The 18,874-nt window shown below is 45.2% G+C and overlaps 3 protein-coding genes across 3 annotated transcripts; all 3 read right to left on the bottom strand.

The window, feature by feature from the left end:
• Positions 1 to 192: 192 nt before the first annotated feature.
• CONPUDRAFT_155465 (uncharacterized protein) lies at positions 193 to 6,675 on the bottom strand (the record flags this gene model as incomplete). Its single annotated transcript, XM_007772183.1, has 14 exons — positions 193 to 639; positions 689 to 802; positions 860 to 937; positions 1,130 to 1,328; positions 1,387 to 1,557; positions 1,614 to 1,864; positions 1,925 to 2,086; positions 2,138 to 2,262; positions 5,013 to 5,583; positions 5,636 to 5,764; positions 5,817 to 6,032; positions 6,088 to 6,108; positions 6,156 to 6,464; positions 6,532 to 6,675. The coding sequence occupies 14 exons, from the start codon at positions 6,673 to 6,675 to the stop codon at positions 193 to 195; spliced, it is 2,937 nt and encodes a 978-aa protein (XP_007770373.1).
• A 1,362-nt stretch (positions 6,676 to 8,037) lies between these two features.
• On the bottom strand, positions 8,038 to 11,317 carry CONPUDRAFT_58879 (uncharacterized protein; the record flags this gene model as incomplete). Its single annotated transcript, XM_007771604.1, has 11 exons — positions 8,038 to 8,487; positions 8,557 to 8,901; positions 8,975 to 9,181; positions 9,255 to 9,434; positions 9,456 to 9,585; positions 9,634 to 9,803; positions 9,967 to 9,986; positions 10,131 to 10,332; positions 10,392 to 10,586; positions 10,623 to 10,865; positions 10,949 to 11,317. The coding sequence occupies 11 exons, from the start codon at positions 11,315 to 11,317 to the stop codon at positions 8,038 to 8,040; spliced, it is 2,511 nt and encodes an 836-aa protein (XP_007769794.1).
• Positions 11,318 to 15,305: 3,988 nt separating this feature from the next.
• On the bottom strand, positions 15,306 to 15,455 carry CONPUDRAFT_20521 (uncharacterized protein; the record flags this gene model as incomplete). Its single annotated transcript, XM_007771508.1, has 1 exon — positions 15,306 to 15,455. A coding segment is annotated over one exon (150 nt), but the record flags the coding sequence as incomplete, so codon positions are not given.
• Between the last annotated feature and the right edge of the window lie 3,419 nt (positions 15,456 to 18,874).

Consider the following 18,874-nt stretch of genomic DNA (forward strand, 5'->3'; position numbering starts at 1 on the left):
GAGGGGTGAACAGGCTACGAGCCTGGAAAATCGCATGCTGATCATCAACAGATAGGTCAGCTTCATGGTTTGCCTGTAGATCAAAGTGAGATGCTGAAATATTTAAACAATTATTTCAGCAAAAAAATGCACGCAGAGAACAGCACGGTAAAGTGATTTATCGTGAGTTAGAGCCTCACAACCACTGCAAACTCAGCTCGCATTGGTTGTGGTACCCGGGCACCGGGTGGACTTGACGAACTCATTAACAGGGTCGACAATCCAGCAGGCAAACGAGCGTGTAGCTCTGAGCCAGGCGCGCTTCTCGTTGTCCGTCCACTTTGCGAATGGTGTCTCAGTGTTCATGGCCTTCAGCTGCGTGACTGGTGCGATGGTGGGCATGTTGGTGGCCGGTTTTGTGTCCCGATTGAACGGCTTGTAGGGGAAGAGCTCACATTGGATGTGAGCTTGAAGGGCAAACAAGACGCCGCCATGGACATGTGTCTGACTGCGGCGGATGTACTCGAGCCACTTCTCTCCAGTCAGCATCTCACAGATGTAGGTTCGGGGCGCGTCAGAGACAGAGGGAGTGGGGATAATTGAAGGTGCCACCCTCAGCGGCGCCGGCAGCTTCTCCACAAAGAAGTCTAATACTGGGGGCTGGCTAGCTATGAGACTATGTTCAAGTTAAGGGCTGAAATCCACGTACGTTTTTGAACGTCCTGGTTTCGTACTTTGTGGCCCTTGATGTCTTGACGGGAGTTGGCTTCTTGCTAGATGGACCACCAGAGAAGTACCCCGTCACCTTGTTTGACTGAGACAACTGTAGGTGAGGAACAATTATTAGTGATAGCTTGTAGTGTAGTGCATGCTGCCTTACCTGTAATGTCGGGCGGTCGCTAATCCGCACCTTGACGCGCTGCTGGATGACATTGCATCGGTCCCTGTGCAGCTTCCACTGATGCTCGGCGTAAGTTGTAGTTTTGTGTAGTTTAACGTGCTAATTGCACGCATTGCACCTCACGCGATGAGGCGTAAGAATCGTGCAGTACGGGTTGTCGTCAAGGACCCTCTTGCAATTGTCCTCGGGAAGCTTCCACGCTCACTTCCTGGGTGCTGGATTTTCGTCACCATTGCTGTTCTCACTCACGGTGTTGCTGGCGCTCTCGTTGACACCGCCGGCAATGGTCACGTTTACGTTGGCAGTGTTCGCATCAACATTGCTGTCGTTGTTGGGGCTGTCAGATAATGTGTCTGTTTGCTGTGCGGTGTTGCAGTCTGCGAGCTCTTCGAGAGTGCGTGAGAGCTCTTCGTACATCATGTCAGGCTCCGAGTCAGGTGTCCGTTTTCTGTGTGCATCTTGAATAAGCGAATATATATATATGCAAATAAACGTTGTACACGCACCGTTTATTTGAGCCGCTCCCTCTGTCGTGATTGTTGGGCTTGTCTATAGGTGATCCGGGCGAAGACAACACACTGCCGTTGCTCGTTACGTACCTGGAGCTGGGCGGATCTTCCACCACCTCAACATCATCATTATTATTGTATGCAGGAGGCTCCATCCTCCAAATGACACTAGCAATATTGAGTTAGGATGAATAGAGCAATTATGGTAAAGTGTTATCGCTTACGGGCAGTGTAGAATCGCGTCCAAAGCGGTCATCTTCATCACCGACAACTGGCTGTTTCCAATGAGAGAGAGGTCCTGCTGACGAGAGAGAATGTGCATGGCCATCATGGCAAAAAGCCCGCAGGACCACCCATCCATCTGCTGCTCGAGAGGCGGAGGGCCAGAGCAAACCGTACGGAAACCAGCCGTCCCCCACATGATAGGGGAATGGCCAACCTCGCTGAGAACCGTGTTGACAGCCTTCTCAAGCATCTACAGAAGGCAATCCATTGAGATAGGAGGAATACAGCGATACACTGTTGATATACGCACCGGGAAAGCCCAAGACTCCAAGTGATACTCAGGAATGCTGTCGAACACTCCAAGGTGGGGGTCTCCAAAGTCGATCCATCCTACAACCCAGTGGCTATTCTTGCAGAGTGGAAAGATCCACCTTGGGCGACACATGAGGCCTTCGAGCGTTGTTCCCATGCACTATTTCATTATCAGACGACTTTCAAACATATAAGAAGCATGAAGACTAACCGGCGCCTCTACGTGCTCGCGTATGGATCCCAAACCAATCTCTCCTGATGCAATAGCCCCTAAGTACGAGGAGAATATCACAAAATCAGCCTCGGACTCCCAGCCTTCCTCTTGCATGATGACCGCTGCAAACACGTTAATGACTGATCCTGTCAGCCATTGTCCTCCGATGGCCAGTTTCTCAAGGTCCGAGTATATGAGTTGAATGTTTTGAATTCCACAAACTTCGTAGCGTGCGTCGTCAGGAAGAATGCTACCCATTTTAGCTGTTGCTTGCCGGTGGGTTGGTGCGCGAATGTGAGAAGGGCAGAGTTGAATTCAATGCGGCAATCAGCTAGTCATCCAATCAGCGGAACCAGATAAGAGTATTTACAAGGCATAAATCTATATTAGGCAGTGGAATCCGCTATCGAGTGACAGACCTGCCCATCCGCTGGCCTGGAATCCGCTAACCCTATGACACAGATACCTTCCATATAAGGGCAAAGAATCCGCTAGCAGGATGACACAGGTAGAGGGAAGTTTCCCAGGCCCTATGCTGCCCATACCCCACAAGCTTTTTGGTCCCAGCACCACTTTGTGGCTCCCAATAAAATCTGAAGGAACTGCTAATATCACAGGCTCTGTCTGCCCCACCAGTAGTGTTGTTCTTGGCTTGGCTTGTGGCTTTGGTGTGGTACTTTAACTATACTACAAATTTACTTACAAAATATAGCCAAATGCTTTAATTGCAGGTTTTGGTTAACCCTTGTGTAGTGGTAAATAACACATGATTGTGAGCAGCTGCTTTTAAATATGCTTGATATGAGCCTTGCCAAGTCCTTATGAGAACACTTGTTTATGCCTAAACACCTGATGTCAGAAATATCCCACGCGCAATTGAACACATTATTACGCATTCCCATGGTCTAGGCATTGGCAACACATTATAATGGGGGGCGGGATCACTCCAATGACCCTGGTGCCATTATAATGCAATTTGAACGGCACACTCCGCATCCTGATGACCGCCTACTGTCGGATTGCGTAATTACGCTAGGTACCTCAGCCAAACGATCTAGACACGTTGCCACACATAGTAATGCGTCCCAATGCCGAAAACCATTACATTGCATTATAGTGCACGAAAGAACATCTGAACAAAATCTTCACTATCCACCTCATTGGAACGCAACCATAGACATAATGTGATCCCGTCCTTGACCTTGTCATTTACACTATCTAGCTGATGATGGATAACAAAGTCATCATGTATTCAATGAACTAATACTGAAGGCATATAAACTACATATGGCAGCGAGTAAGAAACATACAATAAGACGGCTTAGACACTGCCACACCCTCTCATGCCTACAAGACTGACGCGGCACCCAAGATCCCAGGGACATCCACACTTATGAGCTTCTGAGTGCTGACCTCATCAACAGCTGCCCAGCAGCAGTGCGCTAGCGTACGCGCCTCCTCCATGACTGAAATGGACACATCATTGAGATGTAGTCAGGCGGTTGGGTGCTAGTGGGCTGGTGCTTCTGAAGGCGGCAATGTGGCGAGTGTTGAAGATAGTGTGAGCAGGAGCACTGTTAATTTAGTGGCTATGAAAATGAATTGATATCAGCATTGATTGGGCAAAAAAAAAGATTCTCAAATACCTTAGTAATGAGGAGGCAAGGCTGATGGTGGGCCAGGGCGAGAGTGGATCTAGAGGGTGAGAATAGGTGGGAGGCCAGGGGAGGGTCCAGACAACAACAGTGGGTAGGAGGCCAGGAGAGAGCACGACGTGGAGGAGAGAGTACGGCGTGGAGGAGAAAGCGCAATGTGGAGGAGAGAGCACAACATGGAGGAAAGAGCGCAACTGCAGGGGAGAGAGCACAATGGGGGGAGGGAGTGTGGATGGTCAAGGTTGAGAATCAAGAGTTGAGGGAGCGGACATTGAAATTGCTGTTATATTAGTGCTATAGTTGGACTTTGAAATTGGTTCCTAGGGAAGTATCACTTAATATTACAGTAGCTTTCATTATTTCGGTATAAATAATAGGTCACTAGTAGTATACCAGATAGTACTAAGAAGGCTATAACTAAGATCTTAAGAGCTCAGGATCAATGTTTGAATGCATGCCAGTAGTCCCTCTATCCTATGATGAACTTGACAGAGATATACCTACATGGAGCGAAGTAGTAGAGAATAACTTGAAAGTGGGTTTTAAATAAAGGTTGGCAACGATCTTTGAGTCAGCTCAATGAAGTCAATGAGACGCTTACCTGAAAGTCTAATGAGTCTTGCCACGTTGACAAATTTAATTGGTCAGAATTTAAACCCGAGTGCAGTGCAGATAGACAAAACTTTGAATATGTAGAACCTGCACAAAATATGACAAGTACTGATGTACAAAGAGAAAGAGAGACATCAGTTGGAGCCTCGGAGGCAACATTCACTCTCCCCCGATTTTTCCCCCTTTGCCGCAGCCCCCTTGGCTTTGAGCTTTGCCCCTGTGTTGTCAGCTTGGGGATCCACCCCCTCCAATCTGCCAGCATTGTTTGTGTTGTGGGTAGCCTATATGTAAATCTTAAGCAGAGTGACAGTCAGTTGAAAATTAACGTAAGCGCACTACCCCTCGACCTTGAGCTGCCCTATGAGTTGAAATAGAGTTGGAAGAAGTACCTCCAGCCTGCCACTTTGACATGTGACCAGCTGAAATGCTTCCTTCGAGAACAACACCCACTGATCCTGTGCTGATGGAGGGTTCCTTGCTGCCCTTAGTCTGAATGTCCAAGAAAGTGGACATCCTTTGCAGGCCGCCAGTTGCACGTTGTGTCTGATCTTTGAAATAGAGTTATATACCAATATCATAATAAGAATGAACATGTTCAGACTCACCTTGCAAGTAAGCAGTAGGAATGGGATCCTCAGCCTGTTTGGCATGGCCCTCCCCTTCCCCATCCTCATCATCCTCATCGTCCTCGTCTTTGATGCCACCATCGTCATCCTCATTGTGGCCCCCCTCTCCTTGATGCTCGACCTCCTCAGCAGAGTTGTCCAGGCGCTTGCAAGAGTCCATTGTGGGATCCAAGTTCATCCCATGAACTTGCTTAGTAAGGGCTGAAAGTGACTGCAAACCTCCGGCAGACAATGCTACCGCTGCAGAGGGAGACTCGGAGTTGACAGATGGCTTGGGAGCGTAGTACTTGTCAAGACCAGCCATCAGCTCTTCATCTTCGTCCTTCTCCTGATGGACAGGAGCTAGGAGCTCTTTCAAAACAGGATGGTCAGAGGACGAGGGCGGAATACCAAGGATTTTGTAGTTGAAGAACTCCCGGACCTTGAAGGTCCATACAGCATTACCAGTAAACAAGATCTTGGGTATATGATCCCTGTCATTGTTGTACGGGATGCCAGAGGGCAAGCCAGGGTTTACGTAGGTTGGATCATTTAATAGTAGATAACGTACCTTTAGAATGGGTTAAGACAAGTCCTCATATAAAATGGATACCTTCACTCACATCAGCCATAGAGCTTGCAATCATCGCCAGCTCTATGGCCATCAGCTGGGTTCCTTTTGCTTTTGAGCGAGGCCTTCGCACCTGGTGAAGCTTCAGCCCAGTTGGACCAAATAACTTTACAATCATAGCCTAATGCTACAGATCAGCCAAAGTTGAATAGAAGGTGCGCAATCTGACATACCTTGACAAGTATTTCAGACGTAAGGAATTCCTGTGGGAGTGGACGCTCTGGATTGGCATATAGAACGGGCACGTGTTGATTGTACTTGGGTGATTTGACATTCTTCTTGAGGAGACTCAACTTCCTCTCCACTGTTTGAGGACCAAATATGCTTGCCTCTGCAGCACACAGAGCAGTGGTGTAGATATGCCGCACAGCATCAACAGCCTGAGTAAACTAAAGGGCCAGAAAAAGATGAGACACTGCCCGAGATAAAAAGATGACAGCCTACCGTGGTTGCGAATGCTTCCTCCTGCTCAATGAGGTCTCCCATTTCCTCAACACCCATAAAATGATAACATTGGCCATGTTTCCTAGGGCCATCGCCTTCTCGTCCTTGAAGCGGGAAGGATCGGTGCAGTCAATGCTCCTTGCAAGAGGAGATAGCAGGAAGGTGCCCTCAGCAACCCAAGGACGGATGAACTTGGAAAACCCGCTGCCCTTGCTCTTGAACTTACTCTCAAATATCATAGATTGAAGTGAGAGACCTCTGTCAAAACTCTTCTTTTTATCCTTGGGGAGCAATGCATATAGCATGCGGACCTGATCTTTGATGGAGCAATAAGCATCAAACAGAGCACCGTGCTCTTCCTGCGTCTCGTGCAGAGCCTGAAGAAAGTACACGCCATGTGAGTACTTAAAGATACGGCTGAGAGAAGCTTTGTATATGACTTACTTTATGAACTTGGACAAGAGGCGCGGTGTCCGGGAGTTGGGATATGGCATGCAAAGAGCGGGTAAAACGTCCATCGTCGTCCATGGCAATCCTGCCAATCTTAGATGGAAACTCCTGATCATCGTCTTCATTGTGGGCAGCCATGGGACTATAGGTGTCAACAGCAAAGGAGGTACAAAAGTGAGATGCAAAAAGAGCTAATATTGCTAATGAACACATTGGCGAGAGGGCTCACCTTATATACAAGTTGGTGTGATGTTGCTAACATGTTTGAGTGGTCTTTGAGTTCTCATGACCTCATAGAAGCCGGAGAAAGTGCTCTATGGCCACAATGAAACACATATCAAAGCATCTGCAAGAATCACATTGTCAATGTGGAAGTTAGCTAGTGAATTTGTTAAATGTACCTTGTGTTTGGACTGATATCAATCCACGGCTGTCCTGCTGTGCTATGAGGCTGTAACTTGCGGTAATCAAAGATGTGATGACATGTCAAGAAAACAACTTACAGAATGGTCTCATGTTTGTAGACGTGTTTATTGGAATCTTGAACTCAAAACGATCCACTTGTTGGTAGATCAACCTGGCCGGGAAAATGTACATCAATGTGTGGCGGGTCTCTGAAGCTACTGCCTTACTCACAAATGGCTCGTGTTTGGGTCACTAGTGATGCGGTGGCCTCGGAGATGCCAAGTTCAAAGAGCTGCATGCTGAATTAGCAATAGAATGTCTCAAGGTCTGATGTGATTACATAAATGAATGTGAATTTTGATGCTAGACAAGGTCTATTGTTTTCATGTGTAGCTTTTCCAGGTGTATGTTCACGTACAAGTGTGATGGGAGACACTCTGAAGCGGCGGGAACCAGACATGCTTGTTCGCCAGCTTGTCAAGGTGAATTAGATGAAAAAAAATGCAGCTGAAATGTGACAGCTAAGAAAATGGATCAGCCGGAGGCAAAGTACGTGCAGGTGACAAGTTAAACGAGGGAACTGTGACGGATCGGACCTAGATGATTGCTTAACATGTGTGTTAGCATGCTTATCAGACAAAATGAGAGGGGCTTACGTCTGGTGAAGGAATGAGGTGGCAAGCAGATGCTGGCACTTCAAGAAGAAGCTGTTGAGATGGTCATGACCGCGGAGATTGGTCAGTGCACAGGGATGTCGATGAGAGCAGATTGGCTGCAGTGGCTGCCAAGCAAGGATAGTGACAGAAAGGAACCAGCAAACATCAAGGCTAACTACAACTCCAATTAATCACAGCGAGATAAGACATACAAAGTGGCTGAAAATATTGCCGCACCTGTGTTGGATGGAGGCGCCCCTGGCCTCAAAGATGTCAACAAGGAATAAACCTGGACTTAGTAGATCTGTGATGGCAAGAATGAATGCCTTGAGGAGTGACAAGATCACGGGTAAACTATGAAATGAGTGTGTGGTTCAAAGAAAGAAGGCGAATTAAATACAGAGCTCACAATATGATTGATGGATTGTGATCTGGTGTCTCAGCAAGACAAGCCCTTCGTTCGAAGGAACATGTCTCCATCAATGTGAGTCATAACAAAAAACTCAGAATGGTCATTCAAGCTGAAATCAGGGGCGAGTAGAGCCCCCCGGATAATCAAACCAAGAGGGATGATGATAGAAGATGCCCGAGGTGTAGCCTTGACGTGGATGAAACCAAGATCCCTGTCCACCCTCCTTGTCAGCCCCGGAAGACCTGCTGTGTAGGGCTGTACGAGCGCCAATGAGAGAGGCCCATCTACACCCGCGATGTGCATCTGAAAAACAAAGACGAGATGCACAAACACATCTTCCGTGTCAGATATTTGTACCAAGGCACAATTGTAATGCGGATGGTGGTGAAAGTTGGGGTGGCAGTGTAGATAATTGGTCATCTGTAACCAGCTCTCCTTGGACTCATAGTTGATCTTGACGAAGTGGAACTCCTGGAGCTTGTCCATAATATCAGATTTTTGTAAATAGCAGAAGTCGGTGCCAGATGTATGAAGATCAATGCACACCTGATAGTTGCAACCAAGTCTCTGCCATGAGATCAGCTGGGCCTTGTATTCTTCCATTCCATCAAGATTTGGTAGTGTCTCGTTGACAAACTTTTCAAGTACATTGTGAAGATCTCTAAATGCTGGTTCCTGAGGCTGCTTGCTCTGAAGCTTTGCAATAGTCGTGATAGGCTGCAATGATCCCATGTAGTACTTCTTGGAAGATGATCTAAAATAACTGTATTCAATAGCGGTGTCACTGTCCTTGGACGCATCTTGAGCCTGAGTGGACAGAGCAGCCTCATACTCTGCTATGCGGCTGAAGATTAGGCTGATCACCAGCCGGTGTTGATCTATCCGTAGGATCTATTGCAAAACCACACAAAGCCAAGAAGGGATAGTAAGAACATTGAGATTGTGGATTGATTAATTCACTTACTTGTTCCACAATTTCCTTGCCATTTGTATGACCATATGCTGCTTTGAGAAGGGTGTGTACGCCTTCATTTGGCTGCGTGCTGTAATTCCGACTGGCACCCTTGTTGCGAATGTCTTCAAAGGTGTGCTTGAGATAATGTGCTTTTGGAAAATCCCAATCAATTTTGAGGTCAGGTACCTGTGATATTTTGGCAAGATCAATATAGTCCTACAGTTTTCCATTAGTAAGTACAGCGCTATGAGAGAATTGCCAATCAAATTATCAATCAAAACTAACTCACATCAAGCAAGTTGCTGAACTGCTCAAGCTCTGCCTTGCCAGCTGTGATTGTGTCATCCGTGTGGACATCAAGACCAATGTAGCAATCAAGCTCTAGATAGCTTCTGATCACCATAAGTAGTGCATAGCCTTCGGGCGACGATTTCAGCGTGAGGAGATTTTGTGCTGCGAAGAGAACTTGCTACAAATTGAGTCATTATACCGTATCTGAGTCATCAATATTTGAAAGGCTTACCTTTGACATGTCGTGAAATTTATTACCATCAGAAAATGATGTATTGACTGCGTGGGCAAAGTGGTTGAGGTCTCGCCACCTCGGCATTTTATCGAACCTGATTTGATATTATTAGAATGAAGCGGGTGATGTCTGAGGAACTTACTGCTTGTCAAATTTCCCCATTGTTCCTTCGAGCTTAGTACTTACATGTTTGATGATCTTTTGAAGTTCGGGAAGGAGCTGTCGGCTGAATAGGCCGCCATGATTGAAATGTAAGCAGTCAAATGAGAGTGCATCATGAGGATCTGAGTACTGAATATCCCAGAATACAATCTATGGTACATCAGTAGTCATTAATTCATCAATTAAACATGTTCTGAGGTGCACCTCAGCTGGTCGCAATCCAACCTCCTTCATAGCATCGTTTCCAAGGCCCTTATGAGCCTTGTACTTTTTGTATAGCTCGCGACCTTGCTCTGAAGTACGGTGCTTATACTTTGTGTGAAAGTCTTGTAGCTTCTCCTTTGGAGAAAGACAAATAGGACATGGGCACTTGCATTTAGGCCCGCATATCAACACCATCATACACCTGGTAAATATATAGAAAAGGAGCGAGGTGGGGGGATAAGTGGCTTAAGCAATAAAAAGAAAAGAGGAGACTCAACTGCTCCTCATAGTCAGCGGAGAGGACAAATATAGCTGGGAAGAGAACACATTTTTGACCATCATAACAGTCATGCACCATACCAGCGTTCGAATATGCTCCAATATCTTCTATAAATGTTTTGAAAGACTTATACCAGACCACGCATTTGAAGTTTGTGTACGATAGCTTCCCTTCCTTTTCAGGGTCATTGCCAAGCTATCAATGATCAATAACTTTAAAGGTATAAAATCGTGAAGGACCAGGTGTTTACGCACGACGGGGAACCAGCCAACGACGCGTGCGCTGCCAACACCATTTCTATTTCGAATGTGACTAGGCAGATTCATGCACCTAGCTATTACCGGGTACCCTTGTACAGTTCCAAATGACGAAAGACGTGTTTTGTCTGCGTAAAGAAGGATTGAAAACGGCGTGGGAGTTGCATTACTGTGGTGATTAGGCAGTTTGGTCTATACATGCACAATGAATGTAGAAATGAGTGGTACAGGTATAAGCATATGCACCTGTATGTTCCACCTTTGATCGGCTGTCCATGGCTCATTGTACATGCGGACGAATTGTCCTGCATCCTCGTCTTGTCTATAGACCCATTGTGCATCCCATTCAAAATGTGGTGCAAGGGATTTGTTCCCCAGGAGTTCTTTGGCCCAATCCCAGAGATCTTGTTTGTGGACTTTGACTGGTATCTTCTGTTTCTTCCAATCTACTGTTATCTTATGTGTTTCAATCTACCAATATTATGTGATGCATGGCACAAGAAAATTGTTATTGGCTACTATCTAAACTAACTGATATATAGCATGCTGCTTACGGGGGTGAGCTTCTCAGCTGCTTGGTCGCAAGTCTTGCGTAGCTTGGCATTGCTCTTGAAAGTTATGTTAGCATTACCGTTCACCACCTTGCCAATGAGCACCAGAAGACGCTCAACATTGGCCTGCATGAGCTTTGCGTCGATCGCAATAGACGCAAACTCGCAGTCGCCCTTTGACTTGAATGGCTTCCAAGGTTCCAACACGTCATTTTTGAGTGCTGGGGGCAGATGGAAAGTGTTGCAAAATTTATCCCATGCCTCAATTTTCGTGGGTCGTTTGCTGTTGGGGTGGAACTGAGTCTTGAAGTCCATGTTATGAGCTGAGGACACAATAGGGAGAGTCGTCACTGTGTAAGCAACACTCCTCATGCTGATGTTGGATTCAGAGCCTTACAGCCATGTAAGCTCCTTCACTGAAGGCGGGATGGCAGCGCGGAAAGATGAACTAATGACTTACAAAGTCTGGCTGTAGCTTCACCATCCTCGAACTCGCTAAACTCTCCCGCACATTCAGCACCAATGGTCGTCGGGTCCATTTCATCATGCGGCTGATGGAGACCTGATGCTGCCTAAACCAGCGATGTTGTTGAGTGAGGGCAACATGGGCGTACTGTCATCCAACTCCTGTGCTCCTGCCAGAACAGCTGGAGCGTCAGGAATGTAAGTAGAAATAGAGGGCCCCCAATAACCTTGCTCCTTGCTTCCGACGTGCTTTGAAGGACCCGCTGTTGATGCTCAGGCTGCAGATAGGTGCTCAGTCCGAAGTTGAATATTGCAAGCTAAGAAACAGATATATATGTTAGTGCAACAGAAGGCATGGGGTGTGCTAACCTTCTCGCTGCAGAGCAGAATGCCTATCCGAGATGGCATTGCAACGTTGCGCCTGTTGCTGGCATCCCTTGCAAGTCCTCTCATGCATGAGGAGTCCATTGGGGTGTAGGGATTGGCTGCAGCCATTCCGGCATGGGACCTTGTCATTGTTGTTCAGCTTGGCTTGAGCCTTGCCTTTCTTGGTGCTGGCGCGAGGCATACGTTACAGAGTGGAGGGATGTACGGAGATGATACACAATATTGGACAATAGGGGATGGGGTTGGGACCGGGGAAGGGAGTGGAGAAAGCAATCAATACAGTAGTTGATGTGCGATCGGGGCCTCAAGGCACGTCAGATCAGTTAGGATGCCAGAGCCATGCATGGGAATGTGACTCAGCGTACAAATGTGTTCAAATGTGTTCCCCACTGGGCGCCACTGTTCCAACTGAAGGTCTGGATCCGCCAGACCAATCCAAATGGCATTGCAACGCCAATGACCACGTGCAGATAAATGTGTCAACATTTTAATGCATCGAGATCTCACCTCGCTGTTCCGACATCGCTTCCGGCGCAATCTGACATTTGTATTCTATTCAAACGACATTCCTACGGCATTCAAGCAACATGGCAACACGCTTGTGTGACTTTCATGGGAATGCCCATTTACACTTTTCTGACAGACTGTGAGGAAAACATGGTAATTAATCCTCAAGAAATCACCTAATCCTATAATAAAAAGCTAACTGTTGGCTAGCTGAACAAAACTAACCATTGACAAAACTAATCCTTGACAGGGCTAACCCTTGAGAGAAACAACATTTAACTGAAATAGTCCTTGGAAGATCATAAGTGTTTTGTTGGCAATCCAAATAAATATGAAAGTAATGAGCCATAATTTATGTTAAGCACTGGAGAGTATATTGAAAAAGAATGTCAGGGTTTCTACTGAGTACTGGTAGCCATAGACATACTAGTACAATAGCTATACCAAGGATAAGGCCTACTCAGGATTATTACTACTACATATTGGTTTTATAAAGGGTTAGTAATTCCAGAAAAAAACAGATTCTGTTAAGGGTTGGGTATGTTTTGAGAGACAGTATAGTCAAGGATCATTTCTGATGAATGGTAGTCTCATTAAAGAATAGCCTAGTGCAAGGTCAATCACCATCAATGGAGACTTAGGCTTTATATTTAGCTCTAGAAGATGCCCTCTCAATACTGACTTTTCCATGGTCACAAACAAGTGTGGTCTGAAAATCACACAAGGATTAGATGTAGGATAGGTGTACAAGGTTTACAAAACTATCAAACAAGCTAACATCAACTGCAATTACTGATATATAGTATTATAATAGATGTCTAACAAAACCATGGCCTATTGACTTGGCTTTGGCTTGGCTTGGTGGTTAAGCCAGGCCAACAATGCTTGGCCTGATACTGGCTTTTGCCTGGCTTGGCTTGGTTTGGCTTTGGTTTTTAGGCCAGGCCAAGAACAAGACTACCCATTAGCTTCATATGCACATTATTGGGCAAATATAATTGGGAGAACCTGGTGGTGTTAACATGTAGTCCACCAGGGGGAGGGGCCAGGGATTAAACCCCCAACTTGGCCATCTTGACTAGGCCGGATGGGCTGCTACACTGACACACCCTTTTGTTACAATATTTATTAGTGAGTGCATGGTATAGGACATGGTTGTTTGTTGCCAGCCCATAAGTGAAGTTTTGACACTCACACTGTGTCAGCCCCAGTTGTTTGTAGATTAGGTATCTGATTTAATCCTGTCTCCACATCAAAGCAACTAGGTAGCCTGTACTGCAAGCCTTTAGCAACACAATGTTACCCACTCCACCTTGTCTTGGGAGTGGTCCTAGTACTGTACTTTGTTTTTTTTTCAGAGGGTGATGTGTGACCTAGATAATGTTTGTCATAAGGTTTAGTTTAAAACAATCCCTAGTGTAACTTTGAACATTCTGAATGGAAATTGCCCTTGAGCTGAAACTCTTTTCTTGCTGCCTTGTTCCTGGATGCTTCAACCTCACTTTTGAATTACAAGTTACAAGCTCTTCAAATTGCTGAATGACCTTGAGTAAACAGATCTGTTACTCTACAGAAAAATCCAAGCAAATATTGTGGATGACTCCAAGGCCAGTGGCATCCTGCTTTGAGTGCTGAGGACAATAATACTATAGAGTTTTGATCTTAGTTCACAATGGTATGGAAAAATTGTGTTTTGGAACAACAACCAGATGTCCCACTCCTTTGGTTCAGAGAGTTGGACCATGTGGAGACACTAAGCTCACACTAGCCTTGAACTGGGTCTGTTTCCCTGTTTAAAGCCTCAAGATTACAAGGTCCATGTCACCAGCAGCTGATCTAGCCACCTGCAAGCATATTCACAAGCTACCCCGTACTGTGTCCCTTGACCTCTACAAGCACTCATCCAAGTCCAAGGCACTTGAGAGCAAGGCACCTCAAGCCAATGATGGGGTTTCCTCCAAGGACACTGATCCTTTTGAAGGAGACAAGAAGCACAACAACAACAGAATGTAGACAAAATGTGCTAATCTCATATTACAGATCCTCTACTCAGGCAATGTTGATATTTCTGCCACCTCTCCTAACATGCCAGACAATCTCAGTGTGGACTTGAATGTCCCACAGGTCCCTAATATTGAGGATCTGGATCACTGGGACATTCAAGCCCCTAATATTGAGGGTCTGGATCGAGGGGGGTGCCAGCCAGTTTTTTCAAAGTATTATGATGGGTTTTAAAGTCTCTAGAACACATCATAGCATGATTCTTTATAGTCATTCTAGCAGTTCCACATCATTTTTTGTGTATCCGCCCTTCCAAATTCATAATCCCTTCACAATGGTGGATTGTCCATCCTTGGAAGTTCAGTTCAGAGGAGTGGTGGACAAGGGACTGAACTTAAGGTAAAAAATCTGCAATACTCTTGATGATGCTGACCAAACAGATGATAATAACAATTAAAAAATATATTATAGTGAAGATTCTAATTCTAAAGATGAATCAGCAATTGTACCTGCTAGTGTTGTGCAGGGCCGGGCTTGGCCTGAAAGCCCTGGCTTTGGCCTGGCTTTTGAGGGCTCGGGCTTTGCAAAAACCCAGGCCAGGCCCTGATGTAGGGCCAGGGCTTGGCCTGGGCTTGGCTTTGGCCTAGGCCAGGGCTTTCACTATAAAATTGTGTATTTTGCTTCTTATGTACATAAAAAAATTGGAGCAGTCAGTTTTCTACTCAATGAAGCTATCAGGATTGATCAGACAGTAAAAAACAGTGACAAAATCGACTTTTTATTGTGTCACAACAATTATTGTAGTAAAAGACACTTATTCATCCAAATCCCAATGGTTCTCATTGTCTGAAATACCTAAAATTAAGTCTCCAAGTCCATCATCATGCTTTTCAACAGTCATTTCATCATTACCATTGTCCTCAGCTTTCTCTAAGGATAACTCAGTTGCTGAGGATGGCCCTAGCTCATGGGAAATTAATTCCTGGCAGCTGAGTGTCATCAACACCTGAATAGCTTCAACAACATCTCCACCAATGTGATTGCACCTTTTTGTGATTATTTCAGCAGCTGCAGAAAAAGCACACTCACTGGACACTGAAAAGGTCATAATAGACAAGCAGCTGCTTGCAAATGATCCCCAAATAGGGTACAAAGGAAAATTCAACTGTAACACTGATTAGAGTCATAAAATATGATACAACAAGATGACTTACACCCCACCAATGGACAATAAATATCTCTTTTGGAAGAGGCATCACAGAGCCAAGGTAAGCATGAAACTCTTGAGCCCAAGGTGCTGAGGCATTTTCAGCTTCACTGTTTGCACCAAAACTGTCCTCAGGACATTAGTAACCTGCTGAGTCAAACATCACATAATCACTAACATAACTCTCAAGGCTATATTCTAATAATAGGGCAAGTGGGTCAGATAATGCCATAGCTAGATTAGGACACAGCGCACTTTTGATTAGAATTTCCCACAGTCAATAGAAACATTGTACACTATCTAATACTTAAGTTCAAGCTATACAACTTTTTGTTACTAGAGTAATTGTACAGTCATATCAACATTTTTCAAAATTTTAGCTACAGGCCCTGGCTTAGACCCTGGGCTCGGGCTTTGCAACAACCCAGGCCAGGCCTTAGGCCCTCAAAAGCCCTAGCCAGGGCTTGGGCAGGGCTTGGCCTGAGGGCTTTAGGGCTTCAGGCCTGGCCCTGCACAACACTAGTACCTGCTTATTTTGTTATAGGAAACAGGGAGACAGAGGATCATATGGTGAACAAGGTAAAATATATTCTGTTGCTATTTTTGGATGCAGTGAACATTATAAACTAAAAAAAACCTTGAAGCATGATAATTACTAGTGTTTCCATTAAGGTAAAATGAGGTGAATTGACATTTTGGGCAAGTCATCACACCTTGCAAGATTCAAGGTTACCAACAAGGGTAGCAAAAGCCAATGTCAAGTCTTCAGCCAATCAAAATGTATTTTTTTGCTAACAGTAATCAATATAGAATATGTCCACAATCAATTTCCATGGCTCAAACTACCTTTTGAGAACCTCCAGTGCCCCCTATTTCAGCTTCAAGTATTCAGTGGATGACACTGATAGCACTTCTTGTTATGGATTTTGTTACTGTAACAAATTGACCATAAGTTCTCAGTGGCATGTGAAATCAGAACTGAAATAAGCTTTTTTTTGTATGTCCCACATTTTAGTTTCCTGAGGTCATTGGGGGCAAGACATGTTGGAATTATGTGTTTGTTATTACTTGCATCATGACATATTGAGTTATTGTATACATTCCAAGTTTTATTTACATATATAATCATATTGTAGCTAGTAAAAAACTTTACATGATTGCCCTTTGGGCACTCTTTTCTTGCCTGGGACAAACACACCTGTGTTGTTGCAGTCCTTAGCAACCTTTTATTTCTACATGATAAACTACAGTATTTTGACCACTTACTCATGGGAAAATGACTTCCTAATCCAGTATGTCCCACTTTTGGCTCACATGTCAGAACCAATGCAGGACACATGGCTGATCAGGGGCTAATTGTCCCAAACTTGTGGGACACATCATGTTAGTGCAGAACATCCTAGGGGCATCATCATCCCTCCATTCTGATTTGCTGGTGTTAAAGTAGGTCAGGGAGATCACAATGACATTTTTACCATGCAAATTAGTCCTGTTACCATGTTACAAACAGATTGAACATCTCATATGGCTTGCTAACAAGCCTGGAAATTCTTAAAACCCTTAAGTCATAAACTTTTTTGCAGTGACCCCAACATCCTGAGGCCCACCTGCCTAGCTCACCCACCTCTCAGTCTCACATTGACAACAAAACTGCTCAAGGCCTCCTTACCCTTTAGTGAAAACTCAGTCATGAAGTTTTGAAGATCCATTGATTTATTACAAGGACAAACCAGTTTCCAGGGAAGGAGAGCTGCAACTGAGGAAGCAACATGTTTTTAGTAAGAATTATAACTAGTTCCTAGACCATTAAATACCCCTTTCATGGTATAGAATTTTTTTTACAGTTTTATTCAAAATTTGGGCTATTTTTACCATGTGTTCTGCTTTTTGGCTCACTCACCCAATCTGTGGGACATGGGATGAGCAAGCGGTTGAAATTTTACAGTAGTTCCTGGTAGTGGTCAGGCTTCAACACAGCTGTTTGCTGCTTAAGGCAACGTTTAGTACTAGAGCAGGGGACTTAGTGTTATCTCACTAGTAGTGATATTTTTAAATTGCTCTCCCATTGGCTCTGATGTTGAATATATCCAGAGTCCAATGAGCTTTAATTTCCTTGCATTTGCAGCAACAGCTGCAAGCAAAGTCTCACAGTCACAGGAAAAAAGCAGCAGACCTTAAATAGCTTATTTTACAAAACACAAAAAGCTCCATGTGGGAAACAGAACCAGGTTTATTCACTGTTTGATGAGATGATTACCATCAGCTTGTTTTGCTGCATTGAATTGAGAAAACATTGGTACAGATGGATTCAAAACAACAACCTTAGGCAGAAAAGCAAAAATAGTCAAGCTGTCGTGATCACATTCACGACAGCATGACCAGTCATGACACTTACGATTTACTTACATTTCACGCATCGTCGCTGAAGTCGCAGCTTCACTTCTTGGTGCAATAGGTCACGTGACCGGCTACCTCAATAACCGGTCACATGACCCGGTTTGGTTACTTTACTTACCCGACTTACGTAATCATTCCATGACATTCCCGGACATTCCATATGACTTCATCATGATATCATAAACGCGTCATCAACACGTCATACATGACATCACACCTACATCACTCCTTTACCATTAGTAGTAGTACCTCGCACTGCTTGGTCTGTGCGCACACAGTCGTTACCATATTAGTTAGTCTGTTTGGCTCGACCAAACACCATGTACTTGTATATAGTCTGAGCAATTCACGCCCCAAGACTCTAAGTGAGTTCTTGTGGGATTCCCTCCTAAAAGTCCTTCGCCTAGTCTTGCCACATTGGCGAGCAGCCTATACTCCTCATCCCCAACTCTCCCTCTTGGCGTTGTCCTGTATAGGGCTTCGTCGTCTACTTCTTTGTGTGGTTTTTGAGTGTAGTTGGTTTCTGGGGCTCGCGCCTTAGGAGTCGCTCACAAAAGAACTCACTTCCCTCTACCCCCTAAACCAACTTCTGCCGCATTCCGGGGCGTATTCACCGGAACCCCTTTGGTTGAGCGTCGACCCGGAGCCTGCTTTACATACTGCTGAGAGTCAGCTTCTTTCGGGACCCCGTTTATACCTTTTACGTAAGAGCTGGGCACTAGGCCCTTAAACGTACCAGGGCATTAGGCCGGGTGGCAAAGCGCGAGGCAGGGAAGTCTGCGAGGCTCCTGATTGGCTAACCGCCACCTCATACAATAGTTTTCAATTTCTTTGGCTTCGGCTGCGTCCTCGTGAGGCGCACTTGTTGTAGGGCAGTAGGACAGTAAATAGCGAGTGCCACCATCCCGAGGTCTGAACCGAGTAGAGACCAGTGGTTAAAGCGGTCCTCAAAGACCTGCACACCG

The sequence above is a fragment of the Coniophora puteana genome (genome assembly GCF_000271625.1).
Source record: "Coniophora puteana RWD-64-598 SS2 unplaced genomic scaffold CONPUscaffold_8, whole genome shotgun sequence".
NCBI lineage: Eukaryota > Fungi > Basidiomycota > Agaricomycetes > Boletales > Coniophoraceae > Coniophora > Coniophora puteana.